Source organism: Micromys minutus (genome assembly GCF_963924665.1).
Source record: "Micromys minutus genome assembly, chromosome: 9".
In the NCBI taxonomy this organism is placed as follows: Eukaryota; Metazoa; Chordata; class Mammalia; order Rodentia; family Muridae; genus Micromys; species Micromys minutus.
The window spans coordinates 18,090,139-18,113,203 of NC_137978.1; the positions used below are offsets into that span (position 1 = coordinate 18,090,139).

General features: G+C 42.3%; 1 protein-coding gene across 3 annotated transcripts in view; it reads left to right on the forward strand.

Moving 5' to 3' along the window:
• Positions 1 to 23,065, forward strand: part of SLC24A2 (solute carrier family 24 member 2) — a gene marked incomplete at both ends in the record, with an annotated part of 226,804 nt that overhangs the window by 126,852 nt on the left and 76,887 nt on the right. For all 3 annotated transcript variants that reach the window (XM_080921633.1, XM_080921634.1, XM_080921635.1), the window contains 2 exons: positions 12,823 to 12,861; positions 15,380 to 15,488. In XM_080921633.1, the coding sequence (XP_080777759.1) occupies positions 12,823 to 12,861; positions 15,380 to 15,488 (148 nt within the window). The remainder of the gene's footprint in view (positions 1 to 12,822; positions 12,862 to 15,379; positions 15,489 to 23,065) is intronic.

Genomic DNA, 23,065 nt, shown 5'->3' on the forward strand with positions numbered 1-23,065 from the left:
AAAAAAAAAAAAAACTGTAAAACGTTTCGGGCTAAAGATATTATTATGTCTACGGTTTGCTTTAAATTATTCCGGAAAAAAAAATGTACCTATATTCACAAAACAGGTACAAAAAAAATGAGTGATTTTGGCCTAAGTGGCAACAATATGATTATTCTGAAAATTTCCTTGGATTGACGTTTCTCATTGTAAAAACTTTGAAAACGAACAAAGACATAATCAAGCAAAATGTCAGCCCAAGTACAGCCTTTGTTTTGGAAACTGGATCTCTTTAATCAGCCCCACAGTGCTGGTACATTTTCCACTGTTTACCGGAGTCCTGTCCAAAGACTTCCAGCACTGCTGCTGTTGAGTAAACGGTGAATGTCTGATGCTGACACGACACAGCCTTCTGATTAGTCTCAGCGCTTGAGATGCTACGTGAGCAGTAAACACCTGCATGTGAACGCTGCTCGTCCAAGCTCCCGAAACCACCTGGAAGAACTGCCACACGTGAGCCAAGGCTTGGGACCGGCCATCGTTAGGAAATTTTATGTCATTTTCCTCCAGCCTTGCAGTGGACTTTTAATTCCAGAAATGAAATAGTGCTGAGTCGTTGGCCACAGAGATGCTGCTGATGTACTTACTACTGGTCAGTTCTTGACTGCTTGTAACAGCAGTGCAGTAAGGCTCTCCAGAGCACCTCCTTCCATTTCTGTTTCTGCCAGGCTACGTCTGTTTTCAATTGCACACAATTTCCGCTCTTCTATTGACAGATAACAGATAAGACAGGCCCTGGGAAACCAAAGCCACTGCCTGAAACCATATTTTTTTTTCTTTTTTTAAGAGTAAACGTGTAATGTTTTCAGCAAATATGACGTGCTATCTTAGTGTCAAACCCCAGCTTTATCTCTGGTTTTCCTTTTATGCTTTATAAGATTGGATAATTCTCATTTTATAAGATTAGAGGATTTGTGACATTGAAAATAATAAAGTTTATGTTTCAAACCCTGTACTTTTTGTTCAAAGCAAAGCCAATGACTAAAGCTCTGGATTTCTTTGAATATTCCTATGAAGGTCTAGAGGTTATGATTTCTAAATACATTTTACTATCCTGCCAGGAAGATAGAGTCAGAGTGTGCTTTATGTCTACTTGGAAAGTACAAAAAGAATGATGGACTTGGGGAGTCTGGGCATTAAGAGAGTGAACCATTGTGCTTAACCGGCACACAGGAGGCCTGAGACTCAGTCCTCAGCCCCCAATCAAGCAAGGCAGGGGTGTCAGGGAAAGAAGCAGAGGGTTTTCATTTAGACTTTCTCCTTTTCTAATTCCAAACCCACCCATACTACCTGCATAATCTGAAGGTGAATTGGTTAGCCACTGTCAGCTTTCTTCTCTAAAATCTATAATTGCTTTGTAGATAGAGGTGCTTTGCTAGAAGCCCAAGGACCTAAGCTTGGTCCCCAGACCTACAAGGTGTCAAGGGAGAACCAGCTCCTAGGAGTTGTCCTCTGACCTCCACACACACACACCGTGACACATGTGACGTGTACCTGCACTCACACAAACACAAAACTGAACATGCATAGTAACAAGTAAGCATATATCACCAAAAGAAGTACTAGACTATCTAAGACTCCCACGATATGGCAGAAAAAGGAAAAACTGATATCACCAACTTTTGACACAGGAAAACTTTATGTTGAGTCTAATAGGACAAATTATAAAATAGAAGAAATATTTTTAAAATCAGGTATTTGGCAAAAATGTATATGGACTATACATATAATTTGCAAAATATAACCCTAAAAGACATAAATAACCAGTTAAAAATGAAGCAAAAGATGCATTCAACTCATTGAAAGAATCTACAATGGACAAATAAGCCCATGGGAAGATGTTCATCATTAAAACCATTTAAGAAAGCCACAGGAACACCACAAATATCTGTCACTGTGCTAATTTGAATGTCTAAAATAAAAACTAGTGATAATACACAGTGCTGCCCAGAATGGGAAACCCCTGATCATCGCTGGGGGGGAGAGAGAGAGAGATGGAACAGCTAGATACTGTAGAAAGTAATCATGATCCTTTTAGTACTAAAAATAATCTTATCATATGGCCCAGAAATTGTGTGCTTAGCATAAATCTCAGATCATTTATATTTATGCAAAGACTTGTTTGAAATATGCACAGGGTTCCAGTGATCAAGCCCAAAAATTGTTTAAGGATGCCATTGTATACTAGTCAAATAATATCTAATGGCTATAACCTGAACCTAAACACCAGATCCAATTATCTCAAACTTCTTTTCCTCATAGCTTTTCTAGCATAGTGGTTGACAAAATCTGAAGTATAATAAAGATGTGTAAGATGTAAGATGACCTTGCTCATGAAAATCTACGATTCCGGTAGAGCATATAAAGTTACACACCATGCAATTAGGACTTGTGTTTTTATTGGTTACCTAACGATGCTGTGACCAAATCCCTGACATAAAGCAGTTTTAGGGAGGAATGGTTTGCTGGGACTCACTGTTTAGAGGTACAGCTCATTGTGGTGGGAAAAGCTCGGAAGCAGAAACATGAAGCAGCCGGTCACACTGTGTGTCACATTGTGTCCACAGTCAGAAAGAAGAATGAAGGACCCCAGCCATGAGACGGCACTACTCACATCCAGGGTAGATCTTTCCTTCTTAGTTAATCCTCTCTATAAGCACCTTCAGAAATGAAGGTGTATCTCCTGGGTGATTCCAAATTCAACTAGTCTTCATGATACCATGAGACCCTCCAACTAAAGAAGTTCATAGAATGGAAGTTTAAGCTTATGATTTTTCCCAGAATTGAGACAGCAGGGGCCAAGTCAGAGCATACATCCCTTTATTGAGGCACTGGGTCATCAGAAGTATCAAAGACAAGAAGAGGAAGGGCATACAAACCAGAAGCCATTTTCCTCCAGCATCCTTACAGACCAGCATAAGGCTCAGTAATTCATCGGGTATTGAGCATCCACAGTGGGAAGTGAGGTAAAATCAAAATATGTGCTGTCAGAAGGATGACCCGTGATGGAAAAAAGACGAGAATGCAGAACAGACTAGAGGAGTCATGGAAGACCCAGTGGGAGGGGTATGTGGAATCACCCATATGGTTGCACCCCCTCTGCTGTGGAAAGAGGTTTCAGCTGCCTCTTGACCTCAACCAGGCACAAAGGAGCAGATTTAAAAGTACAGTGATTCCCATTTTTTCAATACATTTTCAACAGAGGCTTCGAACTTGGTATTTATGCCTTTTGTTGTTTTCTCCAAAATGTATTTATGTTGACCCTGGTATTATTAAATATTCAAACTGGGCTGCATTGTATTTATTTGGTCGGGGGACTCCCAAACTAAGGAAAGTTTGACATGTGAAGGAGACATCCATTGCATTCCTAAGGCTCTGCTTTTGCACTGCGGAGACCGTGTGAGAAGCTTTCTACAGCGTACAATGCATGGAACTGCTCCCCTGTGGACTCTGGCGTTCACACTTAAATCTATAAAGGCCTCTAAAAAGTGTGTTAGCAAGGAACTTTGCTAACACTGGAAAGAAGAATAAGAGACACTCAAAACTTTTTCAGTTTCACTTTTATCTGTCCTTTCGGTATCGGCTTGCTTTTGATGCCGGAATTGTACCGTACTTGAGTTCATCCCTCCACAGATACAACCATGTTCTTCGTATCTCAGTCGTCTTTACCAACACCTCTCCAAAGAGGATGGTACACGTCACATCCAGGATTAAAGATCAGCCACAAAGTACCATCACGGACATGAGAGGGAGATTCTAGTATCTGTAACTATAACTTAACTCTAAGTGATGTAACGTCTACTGGTCCTTCCTCTTTAATTTTATAATAACATATACTGAAGTGAGGGGTCCATAAGGACAGAGACTCTTGTCAGTTTTGGTCACACCTAAATTTCTAAAACCCAGAAACCAGCCTGGCATAATCTTCTGAGTGAAATAAGTGTTAGAAAATAGTGTTGAATGAACCTCCGTTCACATGGTACTATTCAGAGTCTCCATCGACGTTCCCAACATTAAGGATGACTACTCCATTTTCTGAGCTTATCAAAGTATATGAAATTAACTGAAGATTCAACACCCATGTCTGCTCCTGGTCACAGGGTGAGCAAGGCGATCAGACAGCCCCAATATCTGCCTGTTGCTGAGTTATTGACACAAGTCAAAGTAATGTATAAAGAAACTCATTTGCACCTGCTACATTGTGAAAGTCATAAAAAGTACCTATATGACCATCCAGAGACAGAAATTACATTTTAAAACATGGGGACAGTTGTGAGCCAGTCTAAATTACAGTTCTGGAAGAGTCAAATGAACCAAAAATTAATTTCTATACTATCTCTACTCTCGGGCACTTGCTCACAACTCCTAACAAAACAAATGTGTACATAATTAATACAAATAAAATCTGTCATCACAAAGTCCCAACAATTGCTTGGCATCATCTGGCCTTCATTAGAAGTCCAAGTACATAAACGGTTCTTAATATTTTTATTCTGTTTGGAGCCCTGCTGCTTGCCACTTTCTTCCCGCTGGGTTACTGAAAAGAAAATGCCACTTCCTTGTTTTCCAACACTCAAAAAACTGCCCCAGAGCCCACTACCTGAGCTTAGATCACACCTTTGCCATGTGCTTGCTCTGGGACCTTGGATTAAACCCACCTCATCTCTATCAGTCTCGGGAACTTCATGGAGGATAGGAAATAGATGTGACACTTATTATTTTAAATATCCAGTAAGGTATTTCTTATATGTTTGGCATATACTGTGCTTTCTGTAATAATACCTGTTTGTGCTGAGGGGTGCCTGATTTTGCATCCAGCACTAGCATTTAATGGCTTTAAAAATGAAATAGGGGCTGGGTAAATGGCTCAGTAGGTAAAATTCCTGCTGCACAAGCATGAAGACCTGACACTGGACCCCCAGCACCCATGTGAGGAAGGAAAAATGGCAGCCTTCATCCCAGCACCGGGGAGGAAACAGAAAGAACATGAAGCTCACTGGCCAGCTAGTCACTGAGAGATCCTGACACAAAATCTGAAATGAGAAGTGATAGTAGAAGGTACTTTGTGTAGACTTCTAGTCATACAACCACATGTTTGCACCATCTGTACACACCTGTGCACAAACACATCACATACACACACACACACACACACACACACACACACACACACACACACACACACACCACATCCTCTAACACTCTTTCCTAAAAAGGAAGGAAGGCAGGTGGCCCAGCTCAGTGGGAGAGGACTTGGTCAGGCATGTGCAAGGTCTTGAACTTGTCATCAGACTACAAAGAGACAGAGTAAAGCCATGGAGACAATATATAGATGTGTTTGGGCCAATGTCCATGCTTTGTACCAGATCAACACTAACAGACTACGTTTAGGTGGCATATCAGAATTGTTCATTAGCCATTATGAAAATTGCCCAATACAATACAATAAAGTAAATGGGCAGCATCTGGATTTTGCAGAAGGCAAGAGATGGCAGTGGTAAATGGACTGTTAATTTTCTAAACAAAACGACTTGGCATTGGTACTACATACATATCCTGAGCACAGAAACAGCCTGAGGCCCTCCCTGCCTCTCACTCTCCATTTGTAAACCACAGATGATTGTCTTCCATGGGCCTACTTAATAAGAAAGATTAAGTAGTCATTGAAGACGTAGACCTAAATAATCAGCATGACTATTAATTCGGCCAATGTCGCAGGCAGCTGGGGAGCTTCACTTGCTGACCTGGAACCATGCAGCCCCTGTCCCACCTGAGTGGTTCATGCAAGCATGCTGCCTGGTTTCATTTTAAGTTGCCACAGTCAGAAACCATGGAAAGAACAGGGGTGAATTCTGTCCACAAAGAGATCTTACAACTTCTGCTGTTTTGGGAGGCTCTGTGGAGGAGCTGGGTACAGATGCACCCAATATAGCTTGTCAGTTCTGTGAGAGGTATTTAAAGAAGTCCTATTTAAAGGTTGGCACGGATGTGCCACTGGAGTGTATGAGATGACTATTTGGTAAGCAAGAGGAAAATATTAAGATGAGTTCTGTTTATTTTTATCTTTCAAAAAGAGAGTCAGCCAAATGGTTCATCAGGTAAAGATGCTTACACCAAGTTTGATGGGTTGACTTCAGTCCCCGTGTTGAAGTTTCAAAACAGACTCTCACAAGTTGACTTCATACCTTCAGACTTGAGCTATAACATGTGCATAAATACATAACAATAATCACCTAAGAGTAAAGAACTCAGTCTGTGCTTACTTAATTGTTGTTAGCAAAGGTAAGATAATGAAATACAATAGGATAGAAAGATAATAAATACATTGATCATACACAATTATATAAGCCTGTCAGTAATAGTCCAGGTCTATACGCTGACATTACTCTGGTGCCTGCCTTGCTTACTGATCCTTCCCAAATTACATTTTATAAGGATCTTAGTAGAATCCACACTGTGCCTCTTCTCACCTTCTTGTATAAGAATATGCCCTCTTACATAGTAAGCTTCTTTTCAAGTTGTGAAGGAACTTTACTTTCTCTGTTAGGCAAATCATGTCAATTAAGAAATAGCACTCCATGCTTGCCCGTACCAGACACGTTCATGGATCATCTGTGTGTGAACTGGCTTCTTGCATGTCATAAGCAACCAACATCCAGAACCCAGCCAGAGAAGAGAGATGCTTTAACAGTCTAAACATGGGATGGGCTCACATCTTTCTGACCCCATGTTCCCTTTCCCACTCATGTGAGCAGCATCCTCCAATGGAAAGTGTCCTAGAACACTCGGAGTGAGATTCTGTGGGTCAGACCTGAATTCTATCTTCTCAGTCTTCTACCTCCTAAGAGCCTTGGGTACAGGAGATATGAACTGTGTCCTCCAGAAAGTACAGAGATGAATTCAGAGGCCAAGTCAAGAAAATGGAATCTGTTGTGCCATCATCTCCTTCCACAGATGCCAAACTGGATATGCCTAAGTGGTTCTGCCTCGATTACTTCTTAAGGCGTCTTTCTCTACCCTTATCAATGAATGTGTCTGCTTCCCATAGAATCCACCCTACTTCCAAGTCTAATTCATGGCCTTGAAGTACTTGAAGCTGTCATCCTTACCTCCACAACAGCACTGTATTCTTTCTCCCCCCCCAAAAAAAAATTTTTGGAAATTATCTGCATTTACATTTCAGATGTTATCCCATCCCCCCCCCATTGCCTCCATGAAGGTGCTCCCTCTCCCAACCACCCTCTCCCACCCGATCACCATGGTGTTTCCCTACACAGAGAAAATGAGCCTTCGCTGGACAAAGGGTTCTCCTCCCACTGATATCAGCATTGTATGCTTATCTCCATTTCATTGAAGGAACTAAAGAGTGGAGCAATTAGGTCACCTCCTCAAGGTCATATAGCTGAGAGGAAGCAAAAATCCAGTCACCAACACTGGCTCTGAATTTCAAGTGACTTCTCGGCTGTCATGATTTCTTCTCTTGTCCAGTGATTTTTTTAAAATGTTTCTTAACTCTCTCCAATCAATTTATCTTTTATTCCCTCCACACAGTATTTTTCTACCATTTTCAGATCTCTTTTTACTGCCCCAAATATTTCATGATGACAGAGATGATCTAGCCAGACAAATGATCAAAAGGCTTGCTTGTGGACCCTGAACTTCTTAGAAACATTTCCAACTTGGGTCATTTCGAGACTTTCTCCCATCTGGCGTCTCTTTAAGCAGAACTATGACAGGAATAGTCTGTCATCCTGGGCTACCAGCTTCAGTTATCTTTTTTTTTCTTACTTCCCTGAAAGATTAACAGAGATTGTGACCCAATCCAATTTTTAGAGTATGCAGTCCAAAATCATCTGGATTTTCATCTCTTCTTTCCTCACTAAGCAATTTGCTGAACTTCCCTTCTGCTGTGTCTTGAGGAATATGATTATGCCTCATAATAAAAGGGATCAAGAAATGGGTTTCTGCCCAAAGGGCTTCTTTTCTTGCTATTTTTACCTTTGACCTTTTGTACCTGTTACCTTATCTTCCCAATAGGCTTTGAGGTTTATTCACCTTTAGCTGAGAAAGATATTTTTAATTGGATAATTTGTTTATTTACATTTCAAATGTTATCCCCTTTCCCAGTTTCCCCTCTGAAAACCCCTTATTCCATCCCCCCTTACTCTGTTTCTATGAGGGTGCTCCCCCACCCACCCACTTTCACCTCACCACCCTAACGTTTCTCTATACTGGGGCATCAAGTCTTCACAGGACCAAGGGTCTCCCCACTCCAACTGATGCTAGATAATGCCCCTTCAGCTCCTTCAGCCCTTCTCCTGACACCTCTACTGGGGTCCCTGTGATCAGTCCAGTGGTTGGCTTCAAGCATCCACATCAGTATTAGTCAGGATCTGGCAGAGCCTCTCAGGAGACAGCTGTATCAGGCTCCTTTCAGCAAACACTTCTTGGCATCAGCAATAATGTCTGGGTTTGGTGTCTGCATGTGGGATGAATCCCCAGGTGGGGCAGTCTCTGCATGGCCTTTCCTTCAGTCTCTGCTCCACTCTTTGTCCCTGTATTTCCTTTATACAGAAGCAATTATGTGTTAAAATTTTGGAGATGAGTGGGTGGCCTCATCCCTCAACTAGGGTGCCATGCCTAACCTCTGGATATGGTCTCAGCAGGTTCTCCCCCCTCCTTTGTTGGGTATTTCAGCTAATGTCTTGCTTTCCTAGCATCTGGGACTTTCTGGCTGCTACTCCTAGTTTTCTATCCCCCATTGCTACACACCTCTGTTCAGTTTCCTGCCCTTCTGTAAATCTCCTCAATCTCCTCCCTTACCTGATTCTGCCCCTCTTTTTACCCTCCCCCTTCTTCTTTCCTCCCAAGTCCCTTGATTTCCACCCTCTATTTCCCTTGATTATTTTGTTCTCCCTTCTAAATAGGACTGAAGCATCCACTCTTGGGTCTTCCTTCCTCTTGAACTTCATATGATCCATGAGTTGTATCATGGGTATTCCAAGTTCTTTACCTAATATTCACTTATCAGTGAGTACACACCATGTGTGTTCTTTTCTGACTGAGTTAAATCACTCCGGATGATATTTTCTAGTTCCATCCATTTGCCTAAGAATTTCATGAAGTCATTGTTTTTAATAACTGAGTAGTATTCCATTGTGTAAATGTACCACATTTTCTATATCCATTCCTCTGATGAAGGACATCTGGGTTCTTTCCAAATTCTGGCTATTATAAATAAGGCTGCTATGAACATGGTGGAGCATGTGTCCTTATTACATGTTGGAGAATCTTTTGGGTATATGCCCAGGAGTTGTATAGCTGTGTCCCAGGTAGTACTATCTCCAATTTTCTGAGGAACCATCAGACTGATTTCTCAAGTGATTATACCAGCTTGCAATCCCACCAGCAATAAAGGAGTGTTCCTCTTTCTCCACATCCTAGCCAGCATCTGCTGTCACTTGAGTTTTTTATCTTAGCCATTCTAACTGGTGTAGGGTGTTTTGGTTTGCATTTCCCTGATGACTCAGGATGTTGAACATTTCTTTAGGTGCTTCTCTGCCATTCTAGTTTCCTCAGTTGAGAACTCTCTGTTTAGCTCTGATCCCCATTTTTAACAGGGTTATTTGGTTGAGAACAATGATTTGAATGTGTTTTTATCACATGAAAGTACATTGGCAGAAAAAGGATGCACCATTTGTAACAAATGTCAATTCAGTCAAATCTCATTTCGCTCAACTGTCTCAATCCTAGGATGTTAAAATTAATGCCCGATAAATATAAGATTTGCATTTTAATCATTAGAAGATCTGGCTTGGGTCACATTTATGACCAAAAAAAAGATGGAAAAAAAAAACCTTTAAGTTTGTCTACATGCCCTTTATTTACATGTGCTGCCTGGTCTTCAGTACAATTCACAGGGCATGGTAGAAGGTTTTGGAAATAGAAGTTAATGACTGTTGTTGTAACATTCAGACAGTTTCTATGTCTCCTCTGTCCTGTGCCCAGCCACTGATGGAGAAAACCACCTCTTCTTTTCCAGACCTGTCTGTCATCATCTGAAGCCTTCATGGTGACCCACTTGGTTGTATAATTTGCAGGTCATTTTAATCCAGAGTAAACCACCAGCATGTCTCATTGTGTGGTCCAAGGCAGCTGGACTGTGCAATATTTGCCTCATTTTCACATGCCAGGATAAGAGCAGGGAGCACTAACGCTTTGTACAGAGTTATATCGAAACTGCATGTGCCATTCAGCGAAGCCATTTCCCAGCCAGAGATTTTCCAGGTCAAATGCAGAAAGAGATCATTTAAAGACTTGCGGGGGATTTCTATCTAAAATTCTTCCGAACTGGTTATAGGTTTTTTTTTTTTAATCTGGGGGCAGAGAACTTTCAGAATAATTACAAGTAGCTAACAAAATTCCCATGTGCAAGTAGCATTTTTCTCAAAGACAGATACTGCACCATCCTAGTTGTTCGGTGCAGTCAGCACACGGTTAACGTGGAGTAATAATGGAGAAGCCCTTTTACGTTGAATAACAAAATAAATTAAAGAATTGTTTCTGACACCCTGGCCTTTAGAGACCATCTTGAATAAGCTGGAGAATTCCTGTGAGTACTTCAGACTGGCTAAACAGACCTCTCCGGTATGTGGCACAATCTTGGAACTAACCTCAGAATTGGGGCTTTCAAATTAGTGCAGTCCAAATCAGTGGTATTGATATATTATCAAGGGATAATGGGACTGTGTTAAAATTTAGGTGTTTTTAAGGCACAATAAGAACACCAAGACTGAAGTCTTGTTAGTCTTCTTTAACACTGAATACAGTAAGTTCCTCAGGCAATCATGGCCCTGAAAATAACTTTGTGACACCAAAGTCAACCCAGTTAAAGTCCTCTACCATTGGGATTCAAACTCAATCAGGAGCCCACTGTCAGGATCACAAGCCCAAGTGATGTGAGCACTAGAAATCACTCAGGGTGGAAGGTAGTCTTTATCATGTATCACACCCCTCAACAGACTACATAAAAGAAAAGCAACATGTCAGTCCAGACGTGCTCAGCTGCCATTGGTATGTCACCTACATTTACATACTATGACCTAATACATATTCATGTCTGCAAATTACACCTGAAAGGAGAAAACTGATGATGTCAACTTCTGATGACATCTTGGACAGACTCTAGTCTTTGTTCTTTGCAAAATCTATGTCCTAAGCCTGTACCTTCAGCCTACTTACTTTATGATCTTTGAAGCCTATAAGAGAAAAAGAAAAGTTACTGGGGTACATTTTTTACTTTTTTTCAGACCCAGAATATAGTTTTGAGGTTTTTTTGCTTCCTCAAATAATTTTGTTACATACATTTTTAAAACTTCAGACTCTCTGCTGAGGATTTTTGCTCTCCTGAAACCCACCCTTTATTCATCCTGGCTCTATTCTCTCATGTTCTGTGGTATGGTTGGGGTATCAGTCTGGCTCATAGTTATTTGCTTCTCGTTTAGCCACAAGGTATAAATTTGTTAAATGTAAAGGCATGTTCTGACAGCTAGTCTCAATGTATGTCCAAAGGCTAAACTGGCTGCACTGGAAAATTTCCCCAGAGAGTTACTTTGTAAAATGTGGATCCACTTGCTGTGCCATCTGATGTAGAAGAATGAAGAACCTATCTTAGAGAAATGGGCTCCCAGGATGCCCCTCAGAGCAGAGAAATTAAAAGACAACTTCCAGTCCACTTCCATTTCCAAACTTGTCCTTGGGTACTAGGACATCAGAGATATTTTGCTATGACAATTTTTTAAGAAGCCACTGAGTGCTGACCCCCAAAGAAGATGTTATAGCAAGTTCAGTGGTGCGTACAGGCTGTGCTAGGAAGTTATCACCAACCCAGAACTTGTCTGTCTGTCTGTCTGTGTCTGACACACACAAGTTCTACACAGACATAAAACAATGTTTGGAAACATAAGGGAGCATACATTACCTACATGATTCCAGGGTGCAAAAAGGCATCTCAACAAAATTAAAGGTTATTAAATATTTAATTAAAGGTCTAAATAGTCAATATCAACCTTATTAAGTATAAAATTTACATGTCTTAAGCATTATATTACACATAGGGGTAGAAAGATGAATTAGCCAAGAAAGATGGCTCCACTGATAAGAGCACCGTTTGTTCTTCCATAAGTCCCCAGTTCAGTCCTTAGCACCCACACTGGGTGATAATTCTGGTCTTTGATCCAGCCCTTAAGTTCTTCAGGTATTATTTCACTCACCATATGTGGAGCATTGAATATAAACTCCCTCCAAAACATGGAAATTTCCTTGTAATCCCATCACGAAACAACAACCGTTTGTGACACTAATTCTTGCAGAATCTTTTCCTTTACTTACACTATGACTTTGATAAAATGAAGTAATAAATATTTTTCAAATATTTTTGCACTTAATATATTTTATATTTCAGTATGTGTGGATTCAGCTCATCTATTTTAATGATTATATGGCATTCCACTGTATGCATGGGCCATAATTGATTTCATTGCTTTTTATTTATTTATAGTTTGGCATTCACGTTTGACTTTTCAAGGGAACGAGTCACATGTTCAAGCAAACCATTAATATCAACTGGAGATATATACCATGTGCACCAATTTTGACTTAACTCATACCAGGAGTAGAAATAGCCATCTCTGTATTGGTAAATGTTACTAAATATGAAGCTTGTGTGTGGAATTTATTATTTATTTCTTTGTCTTTTGTTTTTTGCCTTCTTCTCTTATGCAGTCATCTACAGCTGGGGACAAGGAAGAGCCAACTTTACCGGTAGGGAGCAATAGCCTTGCCTAGTCCTGTGTGTGGGGGGAGTGTGTGGCAGAGGTGGGAAGGGAGATCTATGCTTTCAAACCTTCCTCTCCCTTGGAATACTTGTGGTTTGATACACAGGGGCGGGGGGGGGAGGGGTTCTGTCCTACTGTTGGTAACTCCGGCATTCACTCACAAATTATTTCTGATCTTATGTTTCAAATTTTTGAATCCTTTCTTCCATTGGACATGAACTTTTATAAATGTCGGAGGGGTAAGAAGTCTCTAAATTACATTCCAAGGGATGTTGGCTGATACGTGGGACAGTATGGAATCCAGGACTTGAGAATTGTTTTCTTTGTGTGTCTGCATGCATACTCTGTTTGGAAAATTGCTGCATGTGATAGATGTATTCAGTGTATCCCACACTACCTGAAAGAATGCTTAATGTCTTCAAAGCATAGGAATAATTCACGCCTAAAGAAGATACCCAAAACAGAGTTCTTGTGGTTTCCCAGAATAACAACTACAGTGCCTATAATTATAAGGACAAATCATTAGCAATAACCACATTTTCAGTGGCCTTCTAATTAGCACAAGACATTTCATATTGTGCTGCCTGGCAAGGAAATAAACTTGTGAGTGTGAGCTTTTGTGTTCAACAAACTGCATCTCTGTTGGATTTACGTCTGCTGCCTTCGCCCCGAGAATGTTTTGAACTTTTCTGACCTGCATCCTCTATTACTAAATGCTACACTGAATTTAAAAATGTTACAGGCTTTTAGGATTGAAGGGGATGGTCATGCAAACAGTTATGATCCTGTAAATACTTCCTCCCATTAACACTCAGAGGAAAGACATTGCATTCAGTGAGCGCCCAGAGGATACACAAGACTCAAGACCAAGGGGCAGCTCAAACTCCAGGCTGCCTTTGAAGAGCTCAGAATGTTTTTTATCACCGAAACACAAATATTCTCCTTCATTTTTCTCCAAACTCTGCTGGGCTGGGAATACAGCTTTAATATAACATCAAGTAAAGTAAAATCACTGTTGGTTTCTCCTTGTATTACATGCTGACTTTTTAAGTTTACCATCGCATTTTTGAACCACAATCCTTAATAAGTATTTTCTGGACTAAAAGACCCTAGTCAAAAATTTGGAAATACTGCTGTGGTGGTCAAAATTATGATAATTCTTTTGCATTATACTGGGTTGATGACTGGCATAAATATGAGGTTCTCGATGTGTTGTTCTAGAAAATATCAGCCTGTCTAAATGTGTTTAATTATGGAGTCTCTTATGGGAAATCTGTGATAGAGAAGTTTGAAAGGCTTGGTAAAATGTTTTCATTTTAATTTTTAACTAAAACAAAATCAGAGAATGGGTGTTAATTTTACCAGGCCACAGAAAATTTCCTTGTCAAGATTTTGGACCCAGTACAGTTTTAAAAAAAAACAAAAAGTAACATTAAGTCAGGCATGGTAATGCACTCAGGAGGAATAGGCAGGCAGATCTTTGTAAGTTTAAGGCCAGCCTGAGGGTACATAGGGAATTCTGGGACCTCTAGAACTACACAATGAGACCCTGCCTGAAAACAACAACAACAATAATGATAATAATAATAATAAACCAAAATAGAAAATAGTCTACTTATAGCAGCCCTCCTCCCTATGTCCATTGACAAGACTTGACTGCCTCTGAGAATCTTCCCCTGTGTTCAGTACCACAAAGCCAACCAGAGAAAGATGTCGTGTCTAGGCAGGAATAAATACCTGTCCAAATGAGGCAGGTTCAAGTGGCTTCTGTTTGACTTAAGACTGTTTGCTTCTGAAGACAGAAGAAAGTACTTGTTGGTAACCCTGTCTCCTGACTTTTACTTGGTGTCCTAACATATCAGATACGTAGTTAAAGCCAAAGGTTACAGCTCATAGGACCCTGTGCCAAGGAAGCATCCTGGAAGCCAGGAAGGCTCTGTGTGGAGTCACAAGAGGAAGCTTTGCCTTCCAGGTTCTCATATAACACAGTCCATTGACATAGACACATGAAAACAAAGATCTCACTGACAGGATACACAATTCAAAATTGTAAAGACTGTCTATTAGGTTATAAAGAGTCTTTAAGTAAAGCAAGCCTGGAATCCATGACTCCATCCAACACTTTGTGACCCATGGCTTCATTTGACTCCTTAGAGATTTCATGGTCTACCTAACGTTGGTACTCACAATACCTCTCTCATGGGGCCCATCCTGAGAATGAACGGAATGAGTGAATGGTGTGAAGCATGCCAAGCATTGCCTACCCTGTATTAACTCTTTAACGTTTATCAAAAGGGGTAGTGTGGGGGCTGGATAAAATGGATTTGTGTAATAGAAAATCTGTTTTCTTGGGATGCTTGAAATATTCTTTAAAATTTTTTGGTTCCACTGTGTGTGACCATGTAGCAGAAAGGGATGACCATAAGACTAAAGGTGACTCTTCTCTGTGATGCACTTGACACTCATTCCTGAGAACTAACAGCATCTTTGGTTTCTCTGTTCAGACTAAGCCGCGCCTCCAGCGAGGTGGAAGCTCTGCATCCCTCCACAACAGTCTCATGAGGAACAGCATCTTCCAGCTCATGATACACACCCTTGACCCACTTGCTGAAGGTAATCGTCGGGCTTTGTTTGAGAGCACTGTTTTGGGGAAAGGAGAATGTCAAAGACTTTGCTTTAAAAAAAAGCCTATGTGTGCCGAGGTCAGTCACAACTGCCAAACTCTTCTAGTTAACATCGCCAGATGAAGCCTTGACGCCTCCATGTGCTTCATTTGTTATCGCTCAGTGGGGTGGTTTTTCAACAGGAGTAGAACATGAGTTCTGTGTGCTGGTTCTGTCTTTTGATGCCTCTGGCACAAACACCACTTCTTATGAGGTAGGGGACAGAATGGTCTCCATCTGTCTAGTATTTTCCTTTATCATTTTCAAAACAAAGTTGTGTGGGGAGATAAATCGTACACCTTTAGAAGAATAGGATAAAGAACTGTATCTCTAAGGAGGGCTGTGAATGGTTTGGAGAACAGTGCTCTCCGAATATCAATGGAATGGTACGATTTCGTGGCAGATGGGTGGGAAAAGCATCCATCCAAAGAACCCATCATAACTTCTTGGGACCAGTAATTGAAGACCTAAAAGACCTGGTTCACCTCCCAGAGTGATTGTAAGAACCATTGCTAAGAATTCAGCGTCATCTCATTCCAGTTTTACTAAGTCACAAAGCCAAATATGCTTTGTTTCTTCAATTGCATAGGTATCTTTAAAATGATATTTATAGTAGATAGATATCTGGAATAGTTAAATAAATAACTGGAGCTCTGCCACAAGCCAGGAGTTCAAATACAACTAAGTCCATCCTTTCATCCCTGGATCTTGTCGTCTTACCTACTGAAGCTAATAGACTTTGTGGGAAGGGTAGACTAAGTAGGAACGTGTCATGGAACAGACACAGGAGATCTGACTGTCCGTCATATTGCATATATCATAGTTTTCACCGAACACTAACCTTTGATAAAGTTTTTGCAGGCTAAAGGCACTCAAGACTTAACATGGTATAAATGACCACTGGGGACCCAAAGACCAGCTCCTCTGGCCTTGATTGCTCCATTGGACACAAGCCTCTCACTCAGAATAGGTGAGATATAGGTGGGGACCACAGATCACATCCCACGTTAGAACATGGAACATGTCAGTTACAAAGCACTCACACCACCCATAGACCACTGAGCTGCCATGATGCTCCCGGGCCATGACGCTTCGCACTCCTGGCTTTCGCTGTAGGTATTGCCCGTGCAAGGAGCTGAGATGCCATTACTCTGTTCACCCAGCGGTCCAGTTAATAAGGGAGTCCACACCACCAACAGCCTTCCTTGATCTTTGGGGAAAGGAATGAAAGAATCATTTTTGCTTGTTCCCACCTCCTGCCCACTACGCAGCCATGTGACTTTGGGCAAGTTGGGGTCTCCCTCTCTCTTTCTCTCTAGAGCCTACCTTCGTCTATTGTAACACGTTTCTCTATTGGGCACGTTAAAGTTGACAAAGCATTCTCACCCCCGTGAATTTATGTTCTGCTACATATTCTTCTTCCGTGGAGTATCGTACCGCCAATAGATCCCGCCGTACCTGCTGCTGCTTACCCTTATCACCTAGTTCTTCGAGCCATCTCCTTCCTCCACCACAGCTGTGGAACTGGTCCTCCTGCATAGCCTCCACCTGCTCCCCACAAAAAGCCAGCCAGATTGTACAAGCTCCTACTTTGCAACCTTTAGTGGCTTACTGGGGTTCTTAGGAAAGCTACGAAACCCTCACCTCTCTAGGACCCACTTCTCATCCCAAACTCAGCTGGACTTGTTTTGTTTAAAGCGTGTGGGGTCCCCATCTTCAGATAGTAAAGACCAGTCACTGTCTTTACTGTTTCTGTCACCAGAACTTTCATCCCTCCATCCATCTCCTACCTCCCCTTGCTCCCACCCCCCTTCCACTCTTCAGCCTTCTGACCATCCAGCATAGTTCAGGACCTCCAACCCTCATCTATGCAGATCCCTTTCAGCTTTCTTTACGGCACCCATTATAGTCCCTGGTTGCTTCCTAATGCCTAGGTTCTTGAGAACAGGCATGCTCTGTCATTCAGCAGCTGTCCCCAAAACACAGCAGTGCGTCCAGCATGTCATTGTTACTAAGGCTCAGGCAGGTGAAGCACCTTGGCCCAAACCATCCACAGTTTAAAGCCCCCAAAAGCCATTAGGACTTGAGGCTCTCAGTGAATTGTTCATTGGGTATTTGGGGACACTATCTCCTCTGTCCTTGTTGCCTTGGAGAATCAACTGATAAAAGAAAAGAGGAGTTGTTTCCGCCGTGGCTCTGTCCTGGGCAGCTGATGATTTGATTTTGATGTGGCAGCATTAGGTGGTGAAGAGAAAATGCTCCAGGCCTGGATGTTCCGACTCTGGGTCTCACTTCTACATATGCAGATTTGTGACCTTGAACCACTTACCTACCTCTCTCTTCCTCAGTTTGCTCATCTACAAAATCAAGGTATAATTATGTCTGCACCGGAAATGTAAGGATTAAAGGCACGAATACACAGAGAACGCGGCACTCTGCCTGCCAGCGTGTGGAATGGGTTTGGTGTTCTTTGCATACATCATTGTGATAAGCAAGGACCCTGTGTGGAATTATTAAACTTTCAGGCGCTCAAAGGGCCATCATGGGCAAACGCCTTTTTCCTCTGCTCACTGTCTAGCCCTCTTTTCTCTAGTTCCCCAACCCTCCTTCACAGAAACCATGGTTTTCAGCTTCTTGGGGCCACTTTCAGAGAAGTTCTATCTTAAGTAAATGTTGGGGGGGTCTATGTGTATGTAAACAAATGTGAATGAGAATGAGTATGTGGGCATATACTTGTGTGTGTGTGTGTGTGTGTATGTGTGTGTGTGTGTGTGTGTGTGTGCCCGCACATGTGTGTGTGTCTGAATCCGAAGGTCTGAGCAGTCTAAATCTCTTCAGTTGACGGATTCCATTTCTGAGAGAGCTTGTTTTTGTTTCTCTCCTCAGAGAGGAGGCTGTGTTTTGTTTCTGTGTGATAAGAGAAAGTGAGTCTGGGTTGTCTCAGAGTTGGGCCATCAGTGATTTTCCAAAACACCTGGTCCTTGTGGAGCTAAGCTGCAATTAAGCTGTTTGCTCCCGCTGCTATAGCAAGAGGTGCCTTCTGAATGTGGGCACCAGCTTTCAAAGTGAAACCTCTCCCTGAAAGACAAGGGCTTCCTGAGCATGATTCTGAGAGACACTGAGGGCCATCATCAGTGCCCTACTAGAGTGACTGGAAAATACAGAACGCACTTTGATGCTTTCAAACTGCTCCATAGCACACAGGCCAGAAAGGCTTGCTGTGATACACACACACACACACACACACACACACACACACACACACACACACACACACACAAATAGATAAAAATTTTTAAATTTACGATCAGTTTTTATTTCAGCCAAAAGCCTAACCCACTGCTCTCTCTGAAATGTCACCTCTCTTGATTTAGGTCTCATCCCTTGAATCCACATGTCCTGTGACAAAATGCAGCTTTTGAAGAATATAGAACATTCTGGTTCAATCCCCAGGCTAACCCCATGAATGTGGCAACATATCTGGAAACGTCTCTGATACTCCTGGCAGTCACCTGGCTGAGAGGTGCACTGGAACCACTGGTGTGCAACCAGTGCTCACTAAGGGAAATACTCCATGTCACTGAGAACATTTAGAACAGATGGCCTGTTAGGACCACATTTCCCTTAGTGTCCTCTGTCCCACACAGGTGGGTTAACTGGGCCTTGGATAACACCCTTGACTGGCATCTGGTTTGGCCTCTGGGCCTTCGTCCCACAATCCCACTGTGGGCGTATATCCACCTTCCATCGATGTATCACAAAGCACCTAAGACCTAGACCTTGACTCTATGGTAGGGATTTGGTTGGAAATCAGCTGGGTGATCCCTTGCTTCTTACAGTGTTGATGGGGCTTATTTGGTGGTATCTAGCTGGCCAGATAATAGGTTCAAAGGTCCATGAGGGCCTTTCTCACACATAATCTTTTGAAGGAAGTTTCGGCTCACCTAGATCTCTAACGCTCCGTGTTGTCTTTGCCCCATAAACATAGCCAGATGTCCTACTTGATGCCTAAGGGTTCTAAGAGTAGATCTAGGAAACCCGGGCTGGGAAGTCCTAGAGGCTCATTTCTACTACATCCTCAGTCAAACATCACAAAGGCTAGGCAAAGCTCGACTTCTCAGGAGAGAAACACCAGAAAGCTGCAAACTGTCTACCATTCTAGTGCAGGCTGTTTTACTCCCCTGTTCCTGGTTATTTGGTGTGCCAGAAGCAATCCACACTGTGTGGAGTGACAAGCCATAGTCAGTCTTCCAAACAAAGCTGACCTGTGTCTTCCTAGGAACACAAAACCATAAGCATGCCTTGTTCGTGAACATAAGGTCTCAGATTAGCCTAAAGCTCTTAAAACAGTTGAAATAAACCAAGACTAGAGGATCGCTCCTAGTTCTAGGCCAATCTTAGCTACAAAGTAAAACCTGCTGTCAAAAATTAAAAAGAGGGCAAAAGAGGAAGAGGAAAATTGACTGAAATACATTCTTTTCCTTTGTAAGAAAGTCCCAGGGAACCAGGCTTTGAAATTATACCATGACTGTCTAAATTGATCCTTCTAATAAACTCACTGTTACCTATTGATTTTAACATTTTCCTAAACAAGCCATCTTTATTGACCTAAAACAAGGACGCTGGGCTGAGTGTTCTGTAGTGTGACGTAACCTCTGCTTTGGATGTTTCTGATAATGGAATCTGCACATTTACAGGGTGCTTCCCGCAGCCCCAGCACTCCACTAAAATCTCTATATAAACCAGAACTTCACTCCCTCCCAGGCCCCTCTCTGTGAACCGGAGCTTCACTCCCTTCTAGCACCTGCCCCCCATGCAGAGGACAGACATGGAAAAGAGGTGGCTTTTCTTGCCTAAAGGTGGCACAGAAGTAAAACGTCAGAGTCGGGATCTGAACTTGTATTTCCCTTGCTCGAAGTCTATCTTGGTTCTTCATGTGCTTGGAGCCACCCCTGGAGGCCTATGTCCCCCATTAGAGCCAGAACGGGGCTATGTGAGCGCCTCCAAGTCAGAAGGAGCCGGGAACAAACTCTCTGCCTCTCACCAAAAGTAGGAAGTGCTTGGCAAGAACATGTGGAGTGTCAGGAAGATGGCACCCATGTTTACCACTTGTTTTTGCTACTGCAGTTGTTGCTTAGAAAGACTTAAAGTGCCTGCCTTTCCAAAGAGGAGAAAAAAAATATCTCTTCCTCTGGCTTTTTAGACAATGAAAAAATATACAGACAATAAAGATGTTCAGGACTGACCTTTTGTAGAGAAGAAGAGCTTTGGGAAGATGGCGCCATTTTCTTCCTGTCATCCTTGCAAACTCTGCCGGTCCTGTGGCTCCTTTGTGGTGTCTTGTGATATAAGAAACTACAGTTTGTTGTGAGGCACTCCTGTAAAGGACTTCTAAAGCCCAGACTCCTTTCTTTAGGGACAACTGTCAGGAGATAAACATCTGTCCCAGAATGGGTACTACAGTGTTTTCAATGGATCAGTTGCCCTGGTTTGAATATGCTTGGCCAAGAGAGTGGTGCTTTTTGGAGGTGTGGGCTTGCTGGAATAGGTGTATCACTGTGGGAATGGGCTTTTGTTTACATTTCTAATGTTATCCCTCTTCCCAGTCTCCCCCTCTCCCATTCCCCTCCTCCTGTTTTTATGAGGATGCTCCCCCTCCCACCCACCCACTCTCACCTCAATACCCTGGAATTCCCCTACAGTGGGGAAAGAAGCCTTCACAAGATGAAGGGCTTCTTCTCCTATTGATGCCAGACAAGGCCATCCTCTACTACATATGCAGCTGGAGCCATGGGTTCCATGTATACTCTTTGAATGATGGTTTAGTCCCTGGAATCTCTGGAGAATCTAGTTGGTTGATATTGTTGTTCTTTCTATGGGGTTACAAACTCCTTCAGCTCCTTCAGTTCTTTCAATAGCTCCTCCATTGGAGTCCCCATGCTCAGTCTGATGGTTTAAGACCCTAATCCTAGCAGTCTAGAAGAGATTGCTAGTAGCCTTCAGATGAAGATGTAGAACTCTCAGCTCCTCCTGTACCATGCCTGTCTGGATACTTCCATGCTCCCACCTTGATGATGATGGACTGAACCTCTAAATCTGTCAGCCAGCCCCAATTAAATGCTGTCCTTTATAAGAGTTGCCTTGGTTGTGGTGTCTGTGCACAGTAGTAAAACTTCAACTAAGACATCAGTGAAAGGCACCACAGGAACAATGGCTTCAAGAATAAGCATGCCGGAATGGAAAGGTAAAGCAGAGTGGCTTTGATGGTCATGGCGATGCCACACATTCCAAATGTAAAATATCAGAATTAAACACATGCAAAAAATCTTAAAAAGCTACTCCCTAGGCCAAGAAGGCAACAATGTTACTTTTAAATACTAATAAAGAGTACAGACTATGTGGTGGTTATTTTACTGAAGAAAACGGCAATATACTTGCCATCGGCAATAGGAGCCACCTATTTTTAACCTCATACTGACATCATCAGCTCCATTTTGGATAGAACGTTGGATGTTCCCCAAGACCAAGAGCATTATAGTGGCTTGACCAGATGGATATCAATCTATAACCATACAGTGACAGCCATACCCATTCTGTCCTCCACTGAGGGACTGTGATCAGGATGTGTGAGCCAAATATACCCTCTCCTTCCCAAGTTGCTTCTGGAAATAGTCTCATCACAGCAACGGAAGAGTAATAGCACCATGACCTCCATTGGAATGACCTCCTTTCAAAGCCCTCTCCCCAACAATGCCTATGCAGAATCCAGGACTGGGGTGACTACCCTTCCCCCTGGCTCATTTACCTTCTCTCTTCCTCTCTTCACTCCTGTTCCTGCTCCTCCACTTCCCTTCCAACTCCTTTCATCTTCCTTTGTCACTGCCTGTCCCCTCCTCTCTCCCTTGTTTCTTTCTTTGTTTACTTGCCTGGCTACCTAGAAGCTCCAACAAACTCCAAGCAAACTTCTGTCTTATCACACACTCCTGTTCTTTCATGAATTGAACTCCCAGAAGCTACCTGATCAGAAAGGTCTTGATCCCCTCTGCTCTGTAGAACTCCATAACGATTAGCACGTGTTTGTTGTTTCCCAACCATGTCTCCCTGAAATGGCCAATAGGACAGGACTAAGGCCGGCTGTGTTCTATCCCCAGGGCCTGGCTCAGGCAGACCCCAAGATATGTTTGTTGGCCGAACAGAATGAATACTGGCTTTTAAATTTTTTTTTTCTCTGCTGAACAACTGTGTGTTTAGCTGTGCTCTGGTGAAGGGCTCTTTTGTTGTGATCAACAATGTCCTATTCTGTTGTTGTTCATCTTACAGTAGTGAGAAACAACCTTCCTTGCTTTGGCTCTTGTTATATCCACAGCCTTCAGTGTGGATCCTTCCTGAAGCAGGTACTTGGTCAGCCCTTGCTGGGTGGGAAAATGAACCCCCCCCCATCAACTGTGGCTACCAGGATAAACAGCCTTTCTGGTTCTCACTTCCTTAGACATTCCAGACCCCTTCCAAATACTTTGCTTTTTCATT